Consider the following 19,641-nt stretch of genomic DNA (forward strand, 5'->3'; position numbering starts at 1 on the left):
GGCTAGACTCTGCGGCTGTGTATGCCATCTTTAATTAACATTCTGAAAAGATGTTCTGATTGGGATTATTAATGAATGCAGTTGAAAATTCTTGCTGTTTGTAAGACTTCTGCCACAGACAGCTCAGACACACACCCCCCTTCACTGTTTTTTTTTTGTTGTTGTTGTTGTTTCCACAGACTCTTTCTATGGCCCGACAGATGGAGTATTCATCTTTGAAGCTGTTTCCACAGAAGATAGCAAAACCACACAGGGCTATGACGCTATTGTTGTGGAACAATGGACGGTCCTGGAAGTAAGTGTGGCGCTGCCTTGCCTCATTGCTGCTTTTGTCTGGGCAGAGATGGTTTCATGACTTGCTCCAGCTGACTGTGAGGCTGCTGCCCAGCTGTGCCTTTCTTCTGGTGGGGGCTCACCCGGGTTAACCCTGGGAGGACCCTCTTGATTCTCTTATACCCTGCCCCCAAGCTGGGAAGGACTCCACATCTCTTTCTACAAGAAAGAAACATGTATCTTTGCATATGTCAGACCACCGGGTGCAAAGAGTTGCCTTTGGTTAATTTGCATGTCACTGTAAACACAATTCATATAAAGATGTATGTTCATAAGACTGTAACAGTAAGAGTCACATAGTTTTCAGAGGTAGAATCTGACCAGCTCCTGTAAGCCATCCTTGGAAGAAATGAACAGGAGTGCTCTGTCATTGAGCAAAGAGGTAAATGCTGTTTTCAGGATTAGGGTCTCTTGTCTGAGGCTCCACACCAAGCACTTCAGGACAGTTTTGAGAAGTGATGACCAGGAGGACCACTACATAGATATCTCAGCCCAAGTCCCATGTCTTTGAAATAGCTGTCTTCCCTATAAGAGTCCCTGGATTTTGTCCAGCCATGAAGCATGGGTGTTTTAAGACAGTCTCAGCCCATGACTAGACCAGCTTTTCTCAAGAATGACTTTTGTCTAAGTCACACGCAGAATTTTCAAGCATAGCTATTTGGGACCCACCCTGGAAATGTACTTTCAGCCCAGACCACTAATAACAAAATGCCACAGACCTGATTTTGTACCATTCAGGAGACTGGAAAGTCCAAGGTCAGGGTTCCCCTCCCTCAGCTGGTTTCTGTTCAAGGCTCTGATCTGGCTTGTAGACAGCTACTCACTCAGAGTATGCTTATGGGCCAGAGCCAGTGAGCTTTCTGGTGTCTCTTAGGACATTATTCCTAATGGATCAGGGACCCACTCTTGTGACTTTATTTAACCATGTTTGCTTCCTTAGAGGCCCATCTCTGCACTGAGGGTAAATTTAGTTAGAACACAAAATAGTCTCTAACAGTAACTCTGAGACCAGTCCCAATAATTTTGTATTTATAATGCCCTGTTAAATGAGTTGCTGCTGGTGGTCGAAAGATGAAACTCTGAGAATCTCTACCCTTTGAGTTTGTTACCAGCAGGGGACAGGTTTGCAGAAGGCTTGACCCTCTGAAGAGGCTCCATTGACTACTCATTCTGACCCATAGCCAGCCCATCTCTGGGATGCATTGGTGTGTTTGAACCTATTCATGCTGCCCTGAGTCCAACTACATCTTCCTTTCTCCACCATCTGGCCTATAAAACGCTTTTTCCCCCTTACGCCTGGGCAGGTACCTGAAAATGGGTTTGGAGTTCGAGGGCACGCACTGAAGCAGATCGTCCTGTTGGATAATAACTTTGTTGGAATAGTCAGTGACACCATAGACACTCATGCCAGAGGTGGGAGGCAAAGCAGAGTTCTGAGGAGAGTTCAGGCCCCTGCACAGAGCGGGCTTCCTCCCTACAGGTTGGAGAAGCGGGAGGTCTCATGTCATAGGGTCAGACTTTCTCTCATTCCTGGGCAGGAGTGGGGGTGGGGTATTGCCCTGGAGGGAGGGAGGAAGTGATCTTGCTGGTTAGCGGCTTAGTGAGGAGGAGGGGCACGCTTACTCAAGTTTACCCATTAGATCCGTGGGGGAGGGGGGCCACTGGTAGCCTTTAGATATCAAGCTATCTGAAGGTGACTGAAGCCTGTAAACGTCCTTGGGGAAATGGGAATTAGGGTGCCATTTCTCCTAGAAGCCTGGTACCTGAAGTCCATTAGAGGGTTACAGAGACTCACAGGGGCTCTCCTCTGGGGCTTGCCATTTCCTCCCTCCGGGGGAGGCTGCTGCAGGTGGCTGTGACCCCATTGTCCCCACCCAAACTCAACAGCTCCTCTTAGCTTCCGGTTGACCCTGTTTTCATGACAAGCAGTTCCCGCCCAGGCCAGCCTCTAACCTCCTGGGCTCTGGATATTACCAAAGTTGGGGGTCACAACCTATGCCCCAAGCCAGGTCTGGCCACCTGTCCTCTCAATAAGACAATTACAAGAGTTAGATTTGATAGTTTAGCATCTGCGTTGGTTAGTTTTTGGTCAGCTTGGCAGAAGTTAGTCATCTGAGAAGAGGGAACCTCAGCTGAGAAAAACCGTTCCTGTAAGATTGGCCCCTAGGCAAGCCCGTGGGCCACCTTCTTAATTGATGATGTGGACTGGCCCAGCCAGCTGTGGGCGGTGCCATCACTGGGCATGTGGGTCCTAGGATGTAAGGAACTAGCTAAGCAGGCCATGGGGAGCAAGCCAGTTAGCAGCACTCCTTCATGCCCCTGCTTCAGCTCCTGCCCTGACTTCCTGCCTCAACTTCCCCAGTGCAAGACTGTAAGCTGTGAAGTCAGACAAGCCCTACCCTCCACACCGCGATTTTGTTCATGGTCATTATCACAGCCATCGGAAGCCACTAAGACAGTGTTTCATCCGTCCTGGGCAGCGTATGGTCCCACCCACCTTGCCTGTCACGGCCTGGCCTTCAGTCTTGTCCTGGAAGGTGGTGTGATAAGTTAGAGTTGTGTGAAGTCTCTTTTTGGGAGACAAGCTCTTCTCTGGCCGAGGCCTTTTCCTTCCCAGCATGGGATTCCTGGGAGAATTCCTGTTTCTTTAGGGTCCATTGTTTCGGTGGTCTGATTGAGAGACAAAAACGTTTCTTTAGATACCCCCTTAGATACCCCCGTTTCTCCCAGGCCTGCTACAGGAGTGTGAGGTGCTGTGTTTTCTCCTTTCTCACTGGTGAGAGCTGACCTGCCCCTTCATTCCTGGCCCTGCTTTCAGCCCTGGTCCAATTCTGTCACTGTGTTTTGGCTCCCCTTTTACACACACACACACACACACACACACACACACACACACACGCTTTCACTAGAGAGAGAGCCTGGCTAGCTGTTCTCAGCCCTGAGACAATGTGACACTGTTGTGGGGAGCTGGAGACATGGCTCAGTGGTTAAGAGCACTGGCTGCTCCTCCAGAGGACCTGGGTTCTATTCCCAGCACCCACATGGCAGCTCACAATGTCTGTATCTCCAGAGTATCTGACACCCTCACACAGACATACATGCAAGTAAAAACACCAATGCACATAAAATAAATAAACAAATTGATTAATAAGAAAGAAAATAGTTGTGTTACCTTAGTTGTAAATCCATAGGCTTAAGTACCAGGTACCTGGGAGGAAGATAAGAGCCTCTGTAGAACGTTCATGTGGGGGATTTTCAATCTAGAGTCTGAGTAGAAAGGGTAATCGGTTGGAAAGAGCAAGTGCAGAGCAAGACAGAGGGAAAGAGACCGATGTGTGGACCAAAAGTCCCCGAGTCTGTGTGTCTGCACGTGATAGCCCAGAGGAGTCTAGATCCACCATCAAAGCAAAACCACAGCCCTCACTTAAAGGGGCCATTTGAGGGACCATGGCCTGGGAACACAGATTTGAGTTTATTGGAAAGGTCGGCTAAAGTGAAAGGGTGAAAACCAAATGCACATCTGTTAGCCGGTGTTTTTAAATTGGGGTCTCTTGGATGGAATCCCACCTCACCATGTGTGAAACATGGAGTCAATTATCTGGGACTGAAGAGGGTATTAGCTGGGACAGGAGTATTCGACACTGGAGAGGCACATGGTTCTCCTGTGGTGACTTCAAGGGAGGTGTTTAAGAAGAAAGGTCTCACCAAGGTGACAGCTTGCATCATAGGGTGGCAGAAGGAAGAGTAAGCCTTTCAATCTGTCTACATGTTTCTTTTATAAACTCCATTTTGTTGTATCTGACATCTCCGTGTTTTCCTCCAGATATGAGCAGTGAGATTGTTTGAAAAATTCATCCAACAAATAAATGCTGAGTTCCTATTGTGTGTCAGCAAGCATGAGAATGTGATGGATGGAGGAAATTGGGGCAGGAAGGATTGATTCCCTTTAACTGAAGAGAAGGAATGTGGGCATTAAAAATGGCTTCTCACCTCCTGGCCTTTCCATACCCATCAATAATTTCTCATCCTTATCAAGCTCCCTGTGGGGTGAAAGACCCTAATTCGCAGGAGCCTTTCAATGATGATGGGGGAGAGGCAGGCGTGCCACTGTGGTGGAGATGGGGCAAAGTGCACTTAGAGTCTCATCACAGAGGAAGAGCAGATGGAAGAAGTGATCTCGGGTGCAAATCCTGTAACAAATGCAGTGGTGGGGTCTGTGTGTACAGAGTACGTTTGTGTGTGAGAATGCAGTCCTGTGCATGCCGCAGCCCCTGTGTGGAGGACAGAGCACAGCCTGAGGAGGTGATCTCACAGGTCGCCTTGTTTGGGAAAGGGGCTCTCTGTTGTTTCTCTACTATAGACAGCAGCACACCGGCCTTTCTCGGCTCCCGCATCCCTGTAGGAGCGTGGGGATCGTACAGACGCTTGTCTTAGGTATCTGGCTTTTATTTGGGTTCTGGGGATTCAACCCCTGTCTTCATGTTTGTCCAGCAAGCACTTTTACCTGCTGAGTAATCACTCCAATCTCACAAATACATATAGCCAGAGCCTTTTTTCTGTCCCACCTGGGCAGCAGCTATTTTTATAAAATAATCACTAAGGGGCTTAATATTAATTACAGACTATTCGGTCTATGGCTCAGGCTTATTTGTAGCTAGCTCTAACATCTTAAATTAACCCATTTCTATCAATCTATATTTTGCCACATGGCCATGGCATTACCAATCTGCTGGCATCTTGCTCCTTTGCAGCTAGATGGCATCTGCTCTGACTCCACCTTTCTTCTCCCTATATCTCTCTTGGATTTCCTGCCTGGCTATAACCTGCCTTGCCATAGACCAGAGCAGCTTTTTTATTAACCAATTGTAGCAACACATACAGAAAGACAATCTCATAGCACTTCCCCTTTTCTGTCTAATCAAAGAGGAAGGTTTTCATTTTAACATCGTAAAATTACATGTAACAAAATAGTTACCAAGCAAGAATTGCAGTTACAATATCTAGTCTGTTTGTATTGGGCAAAATTAAAGAAAATACCCTATCATCTATCCTGTTTTTGTGAGTCTAAAGTTTTACATCTAATTTATATTTTATTATAACTAAGGAAAATTGCAATTATAACTATTTAGTCTTCAGCTCCATCAAAGACCCCAGAAGGATATAATATTACCTGAGTGAACAGGAAGTGCACTGTAAGCAACTTCCAAAATTCTGGAAATGACAGAGACAGCTGGCTGCCTGGACAGTCACCCAAAGTTCCTCTGCAGTGTGGGGGCATCCATCTCCAGCCTATAGGTGTAGAGTCTCTGGCATCCTTTTCAGTGAAGCAGAACATCTGAAGGACTGTTCCATCTATTGGCAAAGTTCATCGGTCACTTTCCTCTGTGTCCCACAGAATGCCTGGCAGTTTCTTCTGTGAAGCAGGAACCTGAAGGACCATCTCACCTTGTTTTGTCAAAGTTTAGTGGTCGCCTTCCTATGGGTCATGCATGTCCAGTTCATACAACATACTGTCAAGCAGTCCAGGCAAGAGCAGTTTCTTGCCCAAACATCTATCCTTTTCCATATCATAAGAAAATTCCACTATGAGTTTTTTCGATGCCCATCATCTCCTTTTGAAGTAATTGGTGCTGTCAAGAGCAGACATGTCTCACTGTCCAGAAAAGTCTGAGTTCTTAAAACATTTTAAATGCCATATTCTGTAGGTCTTTGAAGTATCTAAAGATTACCTATCCATCTGAAATATATCTCTGCATATCTAGAAAACCTAACTAACATCACTATAAGTTTGACTATTATAGGTGACTATTAATTGGTATTTCTTAACTATATATTACAGTTTTAAATGAGCTGCATAAACATAATACCTTAAACAAGAGTATAAATATATGTAAGTATAATAAAATTGGCCTTAAATTTGTTTTAATAAACCAAAACCCATACCAGTGTAAAGTGTTTTGAGATTAACAGTTGCTTTTTAAAGTAGATTCAATAATCTGTCTTCTGTTCATCATTTCTATATCATATCCCCCTTTTTTCTTTAGAAAGAGATTGACTATAACCATATGTAATCAACCCCCTTTAAATAAAAACAAACATTCATAAACAGTATTTTGGGAATTTGTGCATAGCTTTTCATACTACTTCCTGCTGATTGGGGGTACTGGCAATTTTATGGGGCTCCTGAGAAATTTAGAATTATGGATAAATCTTGGCTATAGTAGTCTGTGAGGCTACATCATCTCAGCCAGTTGCCTTGAAACTGTTCTGGATGTTGGATCATCTGGACCATAGAGCCCATTGGTGACCTCTCAGGGGGTCTTCCATGATGGAACCATATTAACCTGAAAGCAATCCACAGCTTCTCATCTTCTGTGGACATAAAAGCAGAACCCCTTCCAAAGCAGCATATCTTCTGACTTAAACCTTAGAATCAAGATATTTCTAAAATATATAGGTTGGTTTAATCTATCAGTCTTTATAGTCAAATGTCTCATAGCAGTTAAAAATTCCAAAGACAACACAAATAATATACAGTACCCAGACTCTCTGTGTATTTTCCATCTTTACATGGCTTTCTTTTTTAACTCTATTTCTTTTTTAAGGGCTTTCTGTATGCTTTTCTTTTCTCTCTTAAGCCTACATATATTTTTAAACATCTTGTAACTTGTTTAGAGGTTTTTTCCATTTGAATATGTCTTTATTTTGTATCTTTAATCCTTTTCTGACCAGAAGAGTTTTTAAACTGTTAAGCTGCAGGCTAGGACGAAAGCCTGGCTTTGGCTGCTGGCTCCACCCCGCTCAGCTTTCCAACATGGCACAGGTACCAACGATCACGCTCACCTCCCCAATTCTGGGAAGCAGTGTTAAGTCGTGTGGAGCTGTGTTTTTAAGCCTTCAGCTGTGCTCCCAAGTGCACAGGCAGCAGCTGGAAGAAGCCTCTCTGTACCACAACCTGTGGGAGAGACTGTGGAAATTCACCATGGTGCTTAGCTCATGGCAGCTGGTGGCCAGTTCCATCTTATAGGCAGTTGTTAGGAGATGAGTCTCTGTACTGCTGCTGGCATAAGACTGTGAGACTAGGAAGCTAGTGGTTCTGCTTCTGTGCTTTCAGAGTCTTTAAGCTCTCTCAGGTCTATGTGGATCAGTGCCCGACAGTTGGTACCAAATGTAGCTGGACAGAGCCTTTTCTCTGTCCCTCTCAGTTCCATGGTCCCACAACTGCTTATAAAATAATCACTCAGAGGCTTAATATTAATTACAAACTGGTCTATGGCTCAAGCTTATTGCTAGCTAGCTCTAACATCTTAAATTAACCCATTTCTATTAATCTATATTTTGCCACATAGCCATGGTGTTACCAGTCTGTTGGCATATTGCTCCCTCAACAGTGGGCTGGTGTCTGCTCTGACTTTGCCTTTCTTCTCCCTTTCTTTGCTTAGATTTACCACCTGGTTATAACCTGTCTTGCCATAGGCCAGAGCAGCTTCTCTATAATCAATGGTAACAACACTTTCACAGCATACAGAAAGACCATCCCATAGCAAATATACTTTTTTAAACTATTACTTTGGAGTTGGAGAAATGGCTCAGTGGTTAAGAGCACAGACAGCTTTTGAAGAAGACCCAAGTTCACTTCTCAGCACCCATGTCAGGCAGCTTACAGCTGCCTCTAAATCCAGCTCCAGGGGATCCAGCATTCTCCTCTGGCCTCCACCAGTACTTGTACACCCCCTGCCACACACAGACAAACATATACACTTAAAAACAAAACCAAACCCTTAAGCAGAACCTATTATGTGTGCTTTAGTGGTTGGAAGGCGGGATATCAGCTTTTCTGGGGAAGCAGAGCTAAGGTAGATGGTATACACACCCATACCTACCATGGGGTTTGTTGTAAGGCCTTGGCTCAAGCCAGCACACACTTAAATCCTGTACTCTAGAGAATGGCAATTCAGGGAGCCAGTGGTGAAGCCCCAGAATGATGGGTGGTCCGGGCCCAGGCCCCGAGCACCAGCAGCTGCAGCTGCAGAGGGTGGATGTTGTAGCTCCGGCAGGCAGGTGGAAGGATTCCGTCATCACCATCTGTCAACACAGGGTGTGTTAGGATGGGGTTAGAAAGGTAGGAAATGATTCTGTAGGATCCTGGTTTTCATTTTTTAACATTTATTTTATGTGTATGTGTGTACGCCCATGTGTTTGTGTATGTGTGGGTGCACACATGCTGTGGCACACCTGTGGAAGTCAGAGAACAACTTGTAGGAGTCAGTTCTCTTTATGTTCCGTGGATCAAGCTCGGGTTGTCAGCTTAGCAGCAAGAACCTCTTACCCACTGAGCCATCATGCCAGCCTCTATCAGGTCTGTAAACGTGAGACAGACAGGCAGGCACCCCCCCACCCTTACAGTTTCTTCAGCTGAGTCCTCCACTTAGGGCCTCACAAGGCTGCAGTGGACCCCAGCAGGACCCCGTGCCTTATTAGAGGCCTTGGGGAAGATTACATTCAGAAGCTCACTGTGCATGGGACTGACTGCTTTCCTCACTAGCTGTCACCCTGGATATGGCCTTTGCTAGTGCTGTGGCCATAGTGTGGTTTGGATGCAGCTTGTCCTCCAAAGAGCCATGCACTGGAAGCTTGATCCCCAGGGTGACAGTGTTGAGAGACAGCTCTACCGTTAAGAAGTGGACCTCCTGCAAGGTAGCCATGTGTCACTGAGATCTCTCTCTGGCCTCCTCTCAGTTCCCTGGTCCTTCTGCTCCCCACTGAAGGAATTCAGATGAGACACTGGCTTGGTATAGGTGGTGGGTACTGTGTATAGTGAAGCGAGACACTCCTAAAGCTTGAGAATGAACAGTGGCCAGAGGGAGCATTGCACCGTCATGCACCTTATGCAAGTTTTGTATTTCTAGCTTCTAGAACAGGCTGCTTTTCCTGAAAGGCTGTGTGTGTGTGTGTGTGTGTGTGTGTGTGTGTGTGTGTGTGTGTGCGTGTGCGTGTGTGCGCGCGCGCGCGTGCGTCTAGGTGATTGATAGACCCATTTGGATTCCATTATGGGTGGGGCACAGTTCATGTTTTTGTTCTTTACCAGAAAGTTTCCTCTTGCTAGATAATAATCTTAGGACCTTCTGGACAGTTCAGAACATCGCGTCTCCACCCAGGCTTGGAGACTGGAGATCCCATTCTTCAGAGTAGTCATCAGTCTGAAGTTTCAGTTTCTGTTTTTACAGGCTGCTGATTATGAAGGAGGGGTCCATCCACAACCCCCAAGGCTGGTGATATCTGACCAGCTACTAAACAGTGGAGACTACCCTCTGATTCTTAGGAGTTGTTACTGGGGGGACTTTCTAGGCTCTCCGTGATATGATCTTCAGATTGTGTCTTGGAAAAGAATTGAGCAAGATTCAGAGGAATAAAGTATGCATTTATTTAAAAGAGAAGTGAGAACCTTGAGTGAGCTCCACAGATTAGGAGTGAGCTCCAGCAAACATGTGGCTCAAGAGACCCTGGATTTTTTAGGGGGGTTCCAGGGGATTTTATGTTATAGACTGAAAGGGTAAGTTTCCCTGAAAGGGGTGGATCTTTCTTTGTCTGTTGGAGGAAAGTTGTACAACCCATGGTCAGGGGCAGTCCAAGGGACTTTTCTTGCTTGCTGGGTCTCAGAGTTAGTCTTCCTATGACTTATAGTCATACCTGTCTGTCTCTATTTTCCTGACTCGAGGAGACTAACGGTGATCTCACCAAGAGAGTTAGTTCTTGATGGGAGGAGGTTATTATTAAGTGAGGTCACTCCATATACACATGGCTATTGTCTGCATGTGATGAGTTCCAGTGTGGTCCTCACTAGAGGCTTAAACAAAGCTGTCTGATTTTGAACTGTCAGGATCCAAAAGTATAAGCTAAAAAACAACTTCAGGGCTGGAGAGACGGTGGTTAAGAGCACTGGTTGCTCTTTCCGAGGACCCAAGTTCCATTCCCAATACCCACAGTAGCTCACAACTAGCTGTTATTCTAGTTCCAAGGGATCTGATTGCTTCTCTGGCCTCTTTGGACACCAAGCATACATGTAGTACACAGACATATATGTAGCACACAAACATACACAGAGGCAAACACTCATAGATGTTAAATTAAATTAAAAAGTTTAAATGCGTAACTTCATAAATTGTTGGAAACTAAGGATAACCTTCACATTGCACAAAGAACACATGGACAAGGCAACAGCAACCCGGCAAGGCCGTTCCTTTGTGTAGAAAGGCCGCACTGGAGCCCAAGCAAGGCCAGCAAGCACTCTGGGGCCAGCATAGCCTCTGCCTTTTATCCCAGAGGCAGGTGGTGATCGTCTCATTCCGTTGGTGGGGACCAACTTCACAATCTGCTATGGTTGGCTATTCAATACAAAGAAGAGGGAGCAAAGTTTGGAAACAAGAGTCCCTTTGATTTAAAAAGAGTAATAAATAAATAACTAATAAACCACTTCTCATGAGAATACCCAGTCTCAGGTCTTTTGTCATAGCAACAGAAACTGCTCTAGTTTCTTCCTCACATATGAACAGTTTGAATCACGTAGAGAGAGGCGGGGCAGATAGTTCTTTCTCCAAAGCAACCTGAAGTACACTAGGTGAACCGGGGCAGAGGAGCACTAACGTAGTCAAGGGTTTACTCATTGTCACTCCTTGCAAGTTAATTTGACCAATAAAAATGTATCGGTTTGAAACAGTCTCCTGTAGCTGAGGCCTCAAGCTCGCAGCAATCCCCCTGCCTCCATTTCCCAAACACTGGGATCATAGGTACCCAGCCCAAGTCAAGAATTTTAGTAAAAATAAAAGGAGACCTGGAGATGTAGCTCAGCAGTGGAATACTTACCTGGCATGTGCAGTGCTTGGTGATCCCGAGGACCCCTTAGTCACAGAAAAGGTGAGGGCGTGTGGATGGAGCGCACCTGCTGCACTCGCAAGGGTGTACTGCAATGCAAAGGTCTTCATTCATGGTCCCACGATGCCCCTGTGCCTTGTTCTGTTTCTTGTCTTCTCAGATGCTTGTACTGAAATCTGTGAGACACACAAATAGTGAGAGGCCATGGCTGTGTGGTATGGCCACGGGGGTTTAAAGCATGGGAGTGCTCCTGAGTTCCATGGAGTCATTCCAGATGTGCGTTTTGACTGGCTATTAATGATAGCTCATTTATCCTGAGTGCCGAATGACATTCTGTTATCTGAGATACTAGTTTTATCCATCCATTGTCTACTGAAGGACATCTTGAGTCTGGATTTTATGAATAAAACTGTTGTAAACATCCATGTGCAGGTTTTTATATGGACAGATGCTTTCAGCTCACTTGTAAAAACGAGGGATGTGGCTGCTGGGTCATGATACCAGCATATCTAGTTTGCAAGGCGTTGCCAAACTGTCTTCTTAAGTGGGCATGCCACTTTGCAGCCCCAGCAATGTCTGAGAGTTCCTGTCATTTTGTTTCCTAGCCTAGACTTCAGTGGCTGGTGTTTTAGATTCACCATCCTAACAAGTGGGAGGTCTCTCATTTTCATTTCCATTTCCCTAAGAGCATATGATGAGTGTCTTCTCATAAGATGGCTCACCAGCACACTCCCCAGTGACCCAGCAGGAAAGGGACAGATTTACATGTGGCCAGTTCAGTTCCTCAGTCAATTTACAGAAGTACACAATGGTCCTGAGTGCTTTGTGAAGAGTAAGGACATGGCTCTCCAGCTTTGATTTTTGTATGTGAGTGCGTTTACAACTTCCACATACAGAATGCCCAGAAAAAGAGAAACGGAGAGTGTCCAACTTGCCTTGGCTGTGACAGATTCATGTCTTGTTATTGTTATGTGTGACCCACGGTCATTTGATTAAACTCTGAGAATATACGAAATGGTGGCAGAACCCACCCTCCAAGTGGCTAAGACTTTTCTACTCAGCAGTGATGTGTGGAGAAGACACTGCCCTACGTGAGGATTCCCCAGGAGCGAGTTAAACTCCCTGCCTTCATGGAAACGATGTTCTAATGCAGGAGGGCACAGAAAGGAACGTCGGATGTGGTCAGTGGTCCGTCAGCTGGCCCAGTGAGGCAGGAATAGAGGACTGTGGGAAGAGGTTCCAGTTTTCTTGACTTTGGTTATGCTTTCTTCATTAGCTCACCCTTAGGTGGGTCACAATCCAGATGCTGATGGGAGCCAGTAGCACATCTGCTGCAGAGGCTCTGGTGGGTTTCTCTGTGAGGAAGGGGCCCAAGAGTGGACAGTCAAGGGTCTGACACGTTCTGGAGGCTGGGTATCTCATCTGGAGCTTCTGGGTACCTCGGAAGCACTAATAGACATGACTGTACCAGGAGCTGGTACATTCTGAAGACATGCTGGGGGATTAGCAGTGTAATTTAGTTGGAAAAGAAGGGAGAGAGGAGCTGAAATGCTGTAACCATAGCAACATGATACTGACAGTCGGGTCACCACAAAAGAGAATATTGACTGACTGATTGCCCCAACACTGATGGGGAAAGTGGGACCTTGAGGCTACCGGGGTGAGGAAAATCACAGATGCTCTGTGGTTCAGTCCTTGCTGGCTATCCAGTGGGCTGACCTGTGATTTCTACTTCTTCTCCTATTAAGACTGTACTAATTGTGGTTCATAGATGGCTTCTGAGTTAGCATTTTGTGATTACTGGTAAACCCAGTCTGTAAAGGTGACAGAGTATTAAGTCTTAGAATCTTTGTAATAAACTGTCTCCCTTCCCCAACCCCTCCACACTAAAGTAAATACCTTTTAATTAGTCCTGTATGTTAGGAAAATCTCCTTTCTCTTTCTCTTTTCTAACAGAGAAAGTAACAAATGAAAAAAGGTGGTTAGAAATACTCCAGTCAGTTTGTCTAAAGAGAAAGAAATTGATAAAATTTATTTATTCCCAGAAAATATAATTTCTTCTAACCCTTCGAAGTGAGTGGTAGGGACTTGGCAAGTCCCTGGATGGAGAAAATGTTTCTTGTTTAATTGTTATCAAGCAAGGCTGCTTCTGAGTCTGTGCAGCGGGGAGACTTGTCCTCTGCATTCAGCCCGGGGAAGATGTCAGCTTCTGAGGCTGGGCTGTGCCGACACAGCATGGGGTCCCCTGGCACGGCTGGCTGCCAGTGTGTAGCAGCTTTGAGAACTTCAGCATCTGCCCTTACTAATGGGCAGGCCCTGCCCCAGCCATCATGTTCTTGACCTCCAAACGTCCGGCCTCATTAGCTTTCGTATGCTTTGGGAGACTTGCATGCTGAACGCTCCTTGCCTGGTGTTAATTCTGCCAGTTCAAGTGCGTAGGAGCAGGCAGCGTGGATCACAGGTATGGCAGGCTGCCTCCTGCCCTTCATCCTATGACCTGTTCCCTTGCCCAACTCCAGGGTGTGTGACTTCAGAGAAAGCACACACAGCAGCCAGCAAGCTGGGTACCCAGAATCCAGAGAAGTGTTATCTCCCACATGCAGGCTTGGCTTTCCTGCCAGCTAGGCATGGTTCTGCAGGAGATGCCAGGCAACGGCAGGAGCTGGGATGTTCTTCCTCATTCTGAATTTTTATCTCTCCCTCCCAGAGTATGCCGGTGATGCTGTTGGCTTCATGTAGGTTACCATAAATTAGACATCATAGCTCCAGAGGAAATGCAAGGTCACAATGTGCCTGGCATGAAGGATGTGAGGGCTGTGTATGCCAGCCTTGATGGTAAAAAATGAGCAGTGCTGAGCCCTCCCACCCTGAGTGCTAGCTTACAGTTATTCCTTTCCAGGCGAACAAGGTGACTCTCACTACAATTCTTTTCCTATGAGGGATTTGCTTGAATGTTTGTGCTCTTGCTAGAATAATGATAATATACCAGTTAGCTTCTGCCTCTTGGTAAAGCACCCCAAAACTTAGTGAATTCAAAATAGGGATGTTTGATTTTGCTTCCTGGTCCTTGCTAACCCTGCTGAGATAGTCTGAAGGCTCTGGGGCATTAACTGGCTTCTGGCTGGTCCAAGATGGCATCTTGCACCTGTCTGCTGTCTGGCTGAGCTGCTTACCTGTTATTATCCAGCAGCCTAGCCTAGGCTTGTCCTTACCAAATAGGCACAGTTCTGGGAGAGAAGGTATGTGCAGGAAGGCTCTCTGAGGCCTAGGTTAGAACTCTGTGGTCACAGCTGCCAGGTTCTGTTGGTCAGAGTTAGCTCTGGGGGCAGCCTGGATTCAAGAGGTAGGAAAATGGATGCTCCCTCTAAGTGGGGGAGCTGCAGTCATATTGTAAGGGGGCCTGGACAGGGAGGTCACAATGGAGACCATTTTGTAAACAATGTGCTTCACATAATAACACCATCTATTATCTGCTATTGTACTGAGCTCCTGAAAGGCAGCCGTTTGCTGTCATTGTTGTGTGGTGCAGACAATCAGGCAGAGATGTGAATTCACAGCCCTGGCTGCTGAGGAGTCGGAACTGGAGTTTTCCACACATTACATATATGTTCATCTGTCCCCCTTTCCAAAAAACAAACAAACAAACAAACAAAAAACCCACAAAATACACAAACAGAAAAAAATAAAACAAACAAACAAAAAACCACCCTTATTCCCTCTGAGCCAAAGTTGTCTAAAATGAGATGACTGTTCTCTGAGACTCTATTATGTTAGCCTAATTACATATCAGCAAAATGTTTTTTTCTGGGGCATTGTGCATAAAACAAAGAGGAAAACAACATCTCCAGCCAGCCAGCCTGTTTGTCCCTCCCTCTGATTGGCAGATGCTCTGTCCTTGGTGATGGGAGGCCTGAGGGAGAATAGATAGCAGGGCTGCTGTGTGTCAGCTTCAGGGGAGCAGGGGCGGGGGGTGTCAACTTGTTCCTTCTCTTTCTGGCTCCCATATAGTCCATGAGCTCCCAGCCCATATTCCTGCTCACTGTGGTGTCATTGGAAGGTTTCTTTAGTCTCGCCCAGCCCCAAGGTCCCACAGCCGCTTATAAAATACTCATTCAGAGGCGTAATATTAATTACCAGTTGCATGGCCTATGGCAGGATTCTCACTAGCTAGCTCTTATAACTTTACCTATTTCTATTAATCTATAAGTTGCCACGTGGCCGTGGCTTCCCAGTAATTTCACATCTTGCTTCTCCTGGTGGTGCTGGTGTCTCCCTCCTCTCTGCCTTTCTTCTTCTTGTCTCTCTCTTCAATTTCCTGCCTAGCTATAACCTGACTTGCCATAGGCCAAAGGGCTTTATTTATCAACCAATCAGAGCAACACATTCACAGCATTCAGGAAGATATCCCACAGCACTTCTCCTTTTCTGTCTAATCAAAAAGAAAGGTTTTAACTTTAGCATAGTAAAATTACATGTAATAGAACAGTTATTAAGCAAGAATTATAGTTACAATATCTAGTCTGTTTGTATTTGGCAAAATTAAAGAAAATATTCTATATTTGTGAGTCTAAAGTTTCATATCTAATTTATCTTTTATCATGACTAAGGAAAACTATAATTATAACTATCTAGTCTTCAACTATATCAAAGACCCCAGAAAGATATAATATTACCTAAGTAAACAGGAAATGCATTGTAAGCAACTTCCACAATTCTGGAAATGACAGAGACAGCTGGCTGCCTAGACAGTCACCCGAAGGTCCTCTGCAGTGTTGGTGCATCCATCTTCAGCCTGTAGGCCGAGAGTTGTTCAATCACTTCTCCTGTGTCCTGTAGAATGATTGACAGTCTCCTCTGTGAATCAGGAACCTGAAGAACCATTTTGCCCCATTTTGGCAAATTCACTGGTCATTTTCCTATGGGTCCTGTATGTCCAGTTTAGACAACATATTATATGCAGTCCAGGCAAGAGAAGCCTCTTGCCCAAATGGCTATTTTTGCCAAGAAGAATATAAGCTCCATATAGAGCGTCTTTGATACCCATCCTCCTCTCCGAAGTAAATCAATGCTGCCAGGAGCAGACATGTCTCACTGTCCAGAAAAGTCTAAGTTTTTAAAACATTTTAAATGCCATATTCTGTAGGTCTTTAGAGTGTTCGAATATTACTTACCTATCTAAAATATATCTCTGTATACCTAAAAAACAACTTATGTGATTTAAGTTTGATCATCCTAGATGATTAACTATTAATCTGTATTTCTTGATTATACATTACAATTTCAAATGAGGTGCACAAACATACCTTAAACAAGGGTAGAAACATACACACAGAATAACAAAATTAACTTTAAATTTGTATCAGTAAACTAAAATCCATAGCATTGTAAAACATTCTAAACAAGTTGTTGCTCTTTAAAAGTAGATTCAAGGCCGGGCGGTGGTGGCGCACGCCTTTAATCCCAGCACTCGGGAGGCAGAGGCAGGCGGATCTCTGTGAGTTCGAGGTCAGCCTGGACTACCAAGTAAGTGCCAGGAAAGGTGCAAAGCTACACAGAGAAACCCTGTCTCGAAAAACCAAAAAAAAAAAAAAAAGTAGATTCAATAATCCACCCTTTCATCCTATCATATCTGTATCACCATGGTCTGGGCTCTACATCTTTGCTTCCAAGTGCCCAGAGTGAGCCACTTTGACTAACTGGAGATTCATAAAATAACTGTGGTACTGTCATGGCCCTACCCTCGGAGAGTCTAAGGGACAGACTAGTGTTTTCTGGCTGTCCCTCTACTTTCTGTTGATGATGGAGGTGAAATGTTCCCTTTCCCACCTTGGCCTCCTCCTCCTGCCTTACCTTTGGGCTTCCTCACCTAAGAATACGACCCCTATTTGTCCTGAGTCCCCCTCTGTTCCCCTACCTCACCAGGGAGCCCAGTCCCCAGCTTCATTTCCTCCTGCACCCCACCTCCCGCCCTGCCTTGGCCAACCCCTCCAACTCTCAGGAGACAGAAATGAACATTGTATTAGTTAACTGTGCATTGCTGTGACCAAAATACCTGACAGATGTGGCTCAGTGAGAGAGGTTTGCTTTAACTCACGCTCTCTGAGGGTTTTCACCCGTCACCACAGGGAGGCATGGTGGTGGGAGTGTGTGCCATATAGACTGTGCACACCCTGTGGGCCAGGAAGCAGAGGGTAGTTAAAATCAAGTACAGACTCAGAGGTTCACCCCTAGTAACCTACTTCCTCCAGCTCGACCCCATTCTTTCAAGGCTCCACAGTCCCTCTACATACTGCTCTCGTTAGGGACTGAGCATTCAGAATAAAAGCATATCCGATATATTTCACTTTCAAACCATAGCAGATCTCAGGAGGCTGAAGCCAAGTGCTAGCCTCACACCACACTTTCTGGAGAGTGCAGAAGATAATCTGCCTCTTACCTTCTAGGCCTCTAGAGGTCCCCTCAGTCCTTGGGCTCTGGGACCCTTCCCTGTTCCCTGCTCTACTCCATCTCTGCCTCTGTCCTCACCTTCCTTTCTCTGACTCTTGACCTTCCCTGCCTCTTCCTTATAAGGGGCCTTTTTAATACTGGTCCCTCCCAAATAGTTTAGGATAAACTATCATCAGCTCTGAGATCCTTAATAATATATTCCAGATGTTATAACTGTGTAAGGGAATTCATTCACAATCTTGGGCACTGGGACCTCGACTCTTCAGGGGCACATTACGGTGCGTACTATACACCTTTTCTTTAGTACTTTTCTGGGTGTTTCTACAGGGTCCTTACCTTCCGTCCTAGAGTAGAGTGTCCCTCCTTGTGCTGTTTGCCCTGATTCAGCACCTGAGCCTCTGCACTGTAGGGTGAAAGTGTGCTTGGCGAGTCCAGGGTTGGTGGGAGTGCAGCAGCTGGCAGGTCTCACTCCCACGGACGGACTGACGGACGGCTCTCCAGACAGTTCTGCAGAGTAGCTCTGCACCCCCACCCCCATCCTACACACAGAGCGGGTTCCCAGAACTTAGATTGCTGGTCAAAGGATAAGTGGTAGATGTATTTGTAACTCCGAGAGATGCTGTCAAGTTGTTCTCTGAGCGGGTTGACCCTGTTTGCTCCCCCATCAACAGTGTGTGAGCACGCTTGTTTCCTGACAGGCTGGTAAACAGAGTAGGTTGTCACACTTGAAGGTTGGATGTGTAACAAACAGTGCCTCGGGTAGCTTAATTTGCATTTATTTTGTTGTGAGATGGTTAGTGTTTGGGTGTGTTTAATGGCTATTTAATGTTTTTCTTTCTCTCACTGCCATGTCCTTGTCCCTCTGAAAATTTAGATCATTTTTCTTGTCTGTTTTAAGAACTCTATGATATGAGCTAAGGTTTTGCCATTTTGTCTTTTGAATTTACATATCGTGGGTTTTGTTATGCAGGTAGATTTTTATGTAATCTAATGTACTATTTTATTTTTTTACTTCTGGGGTTTGTTCTTTAGAAGGAGTATCCCATGGGTCCTTTAAACATTAAATTAATAAAACTGTTCTAAATGGGAGTAGTTATATATGGACATTTGTGTTTTCTGAAGAATCCCAGGGAAGTGGCACTAAAGGGATGATGTAGATGAGAAATAGATCAGGTTAGCGCTCATAGTCATAGATCCGGTATCGCTGAATTCTCCTGACCACTAAATTTGTTCTGGAATCAACCCCTACATGGTGGACTCATGGTCATTTGCAAATATATGCCCCATAGCACAGCATCGAACCACCCAGTGCTCTTTGTTCCAGCCGGGGCTAAACACAGCCGTGCTCCGCCCCACTGTCTGGAGCGTATGACGTCATAAACAGCCGTGCTGCGCCCCACTGTTTGGAGCGTATGATGTCATAAACACAGCCGTGCTCCGCCCCACTGTTTGGAGCGTATGACGTCATAAACACAGCCGTGCTCCGCCCCACTGTCTGGAGCGTATGATGTCATAAACACAGCCGTGCTCCGCCCCACTGTTTGGAGCGTATGATGTCATAAACACAGCCGTGCTCCGCCCCACTGTTTGGAGCGTATGATGTCATAGACACAGCCGTGCTCCGCCCCACTGTTTGGAGCGTATGATGTCATAAACACAGCCGTGCTCCGCCCCGCTGTTTGGAGCGTATGATGTCATAAACACAGCCGTGCTCCGCCCCACTGTCTGGAGCGTATGATGTCATAAACAAAAGTCTTTTTCATGGGCTGCTGTGTCTCATTTTCCTGCTTTTCCCTGGGGATTTTTTTTTAATACTGTCTCATTATGTGGCATCGGCTGGTCTGGAACTCTATACAGACCAGGCTGGCCTCAAAGTCATAGAAATCTATCTACCTCTGCCTCCTGAGTGCTAGGATTAGGCATGTGCCACCCTGTCAGGCATCTCTGATGATTTTATTATTAAAAACAGCCCCCCCCCCCCGAGAACAG

General features: G+C 45.7%; 1 protein-coding gene across 2 annotated transcripts in view; it reads left to right on the plus strand.

Moving 5' to 3' along the window:
- The window catches only part of Rftn1 (raftlin, lipid raft linker 1), a 207,292-nt gene that overhangs the window by 156,089 nt on the left and 31,562 nt on the right, over window positions 1-19,641 (plus strand). For both annotated transcript variants that reach the window (XM_028882505.2, XM_037200117.1), the window contains exon 7: window positions 180-295. In XM_028882505.2, coding sequence (XP_028738338.1) covers window positions 180-295 — 116 coding nt within the window. The remainder of the gene's footprint in view (window positions 1-179; window positions 296-19,641) is intronic.

The sequence above is a fragment of the Peromyscus leucopus genome, chromosome 16_21 (assembly GCF_004664715.2).
Source record: "Peromyscus leucopus breed LL Stock chromosome 16_21, UCI_PerLeu_2.1, whole genome shotgun sequence".
Taxonomy (NCBI): domain Eukaryota; kingdom Metazoa; phylum Chordata; class Mammalia; order Rodentia; family Cricetidae; genus Peromyscus; species Peromyscus leucopus.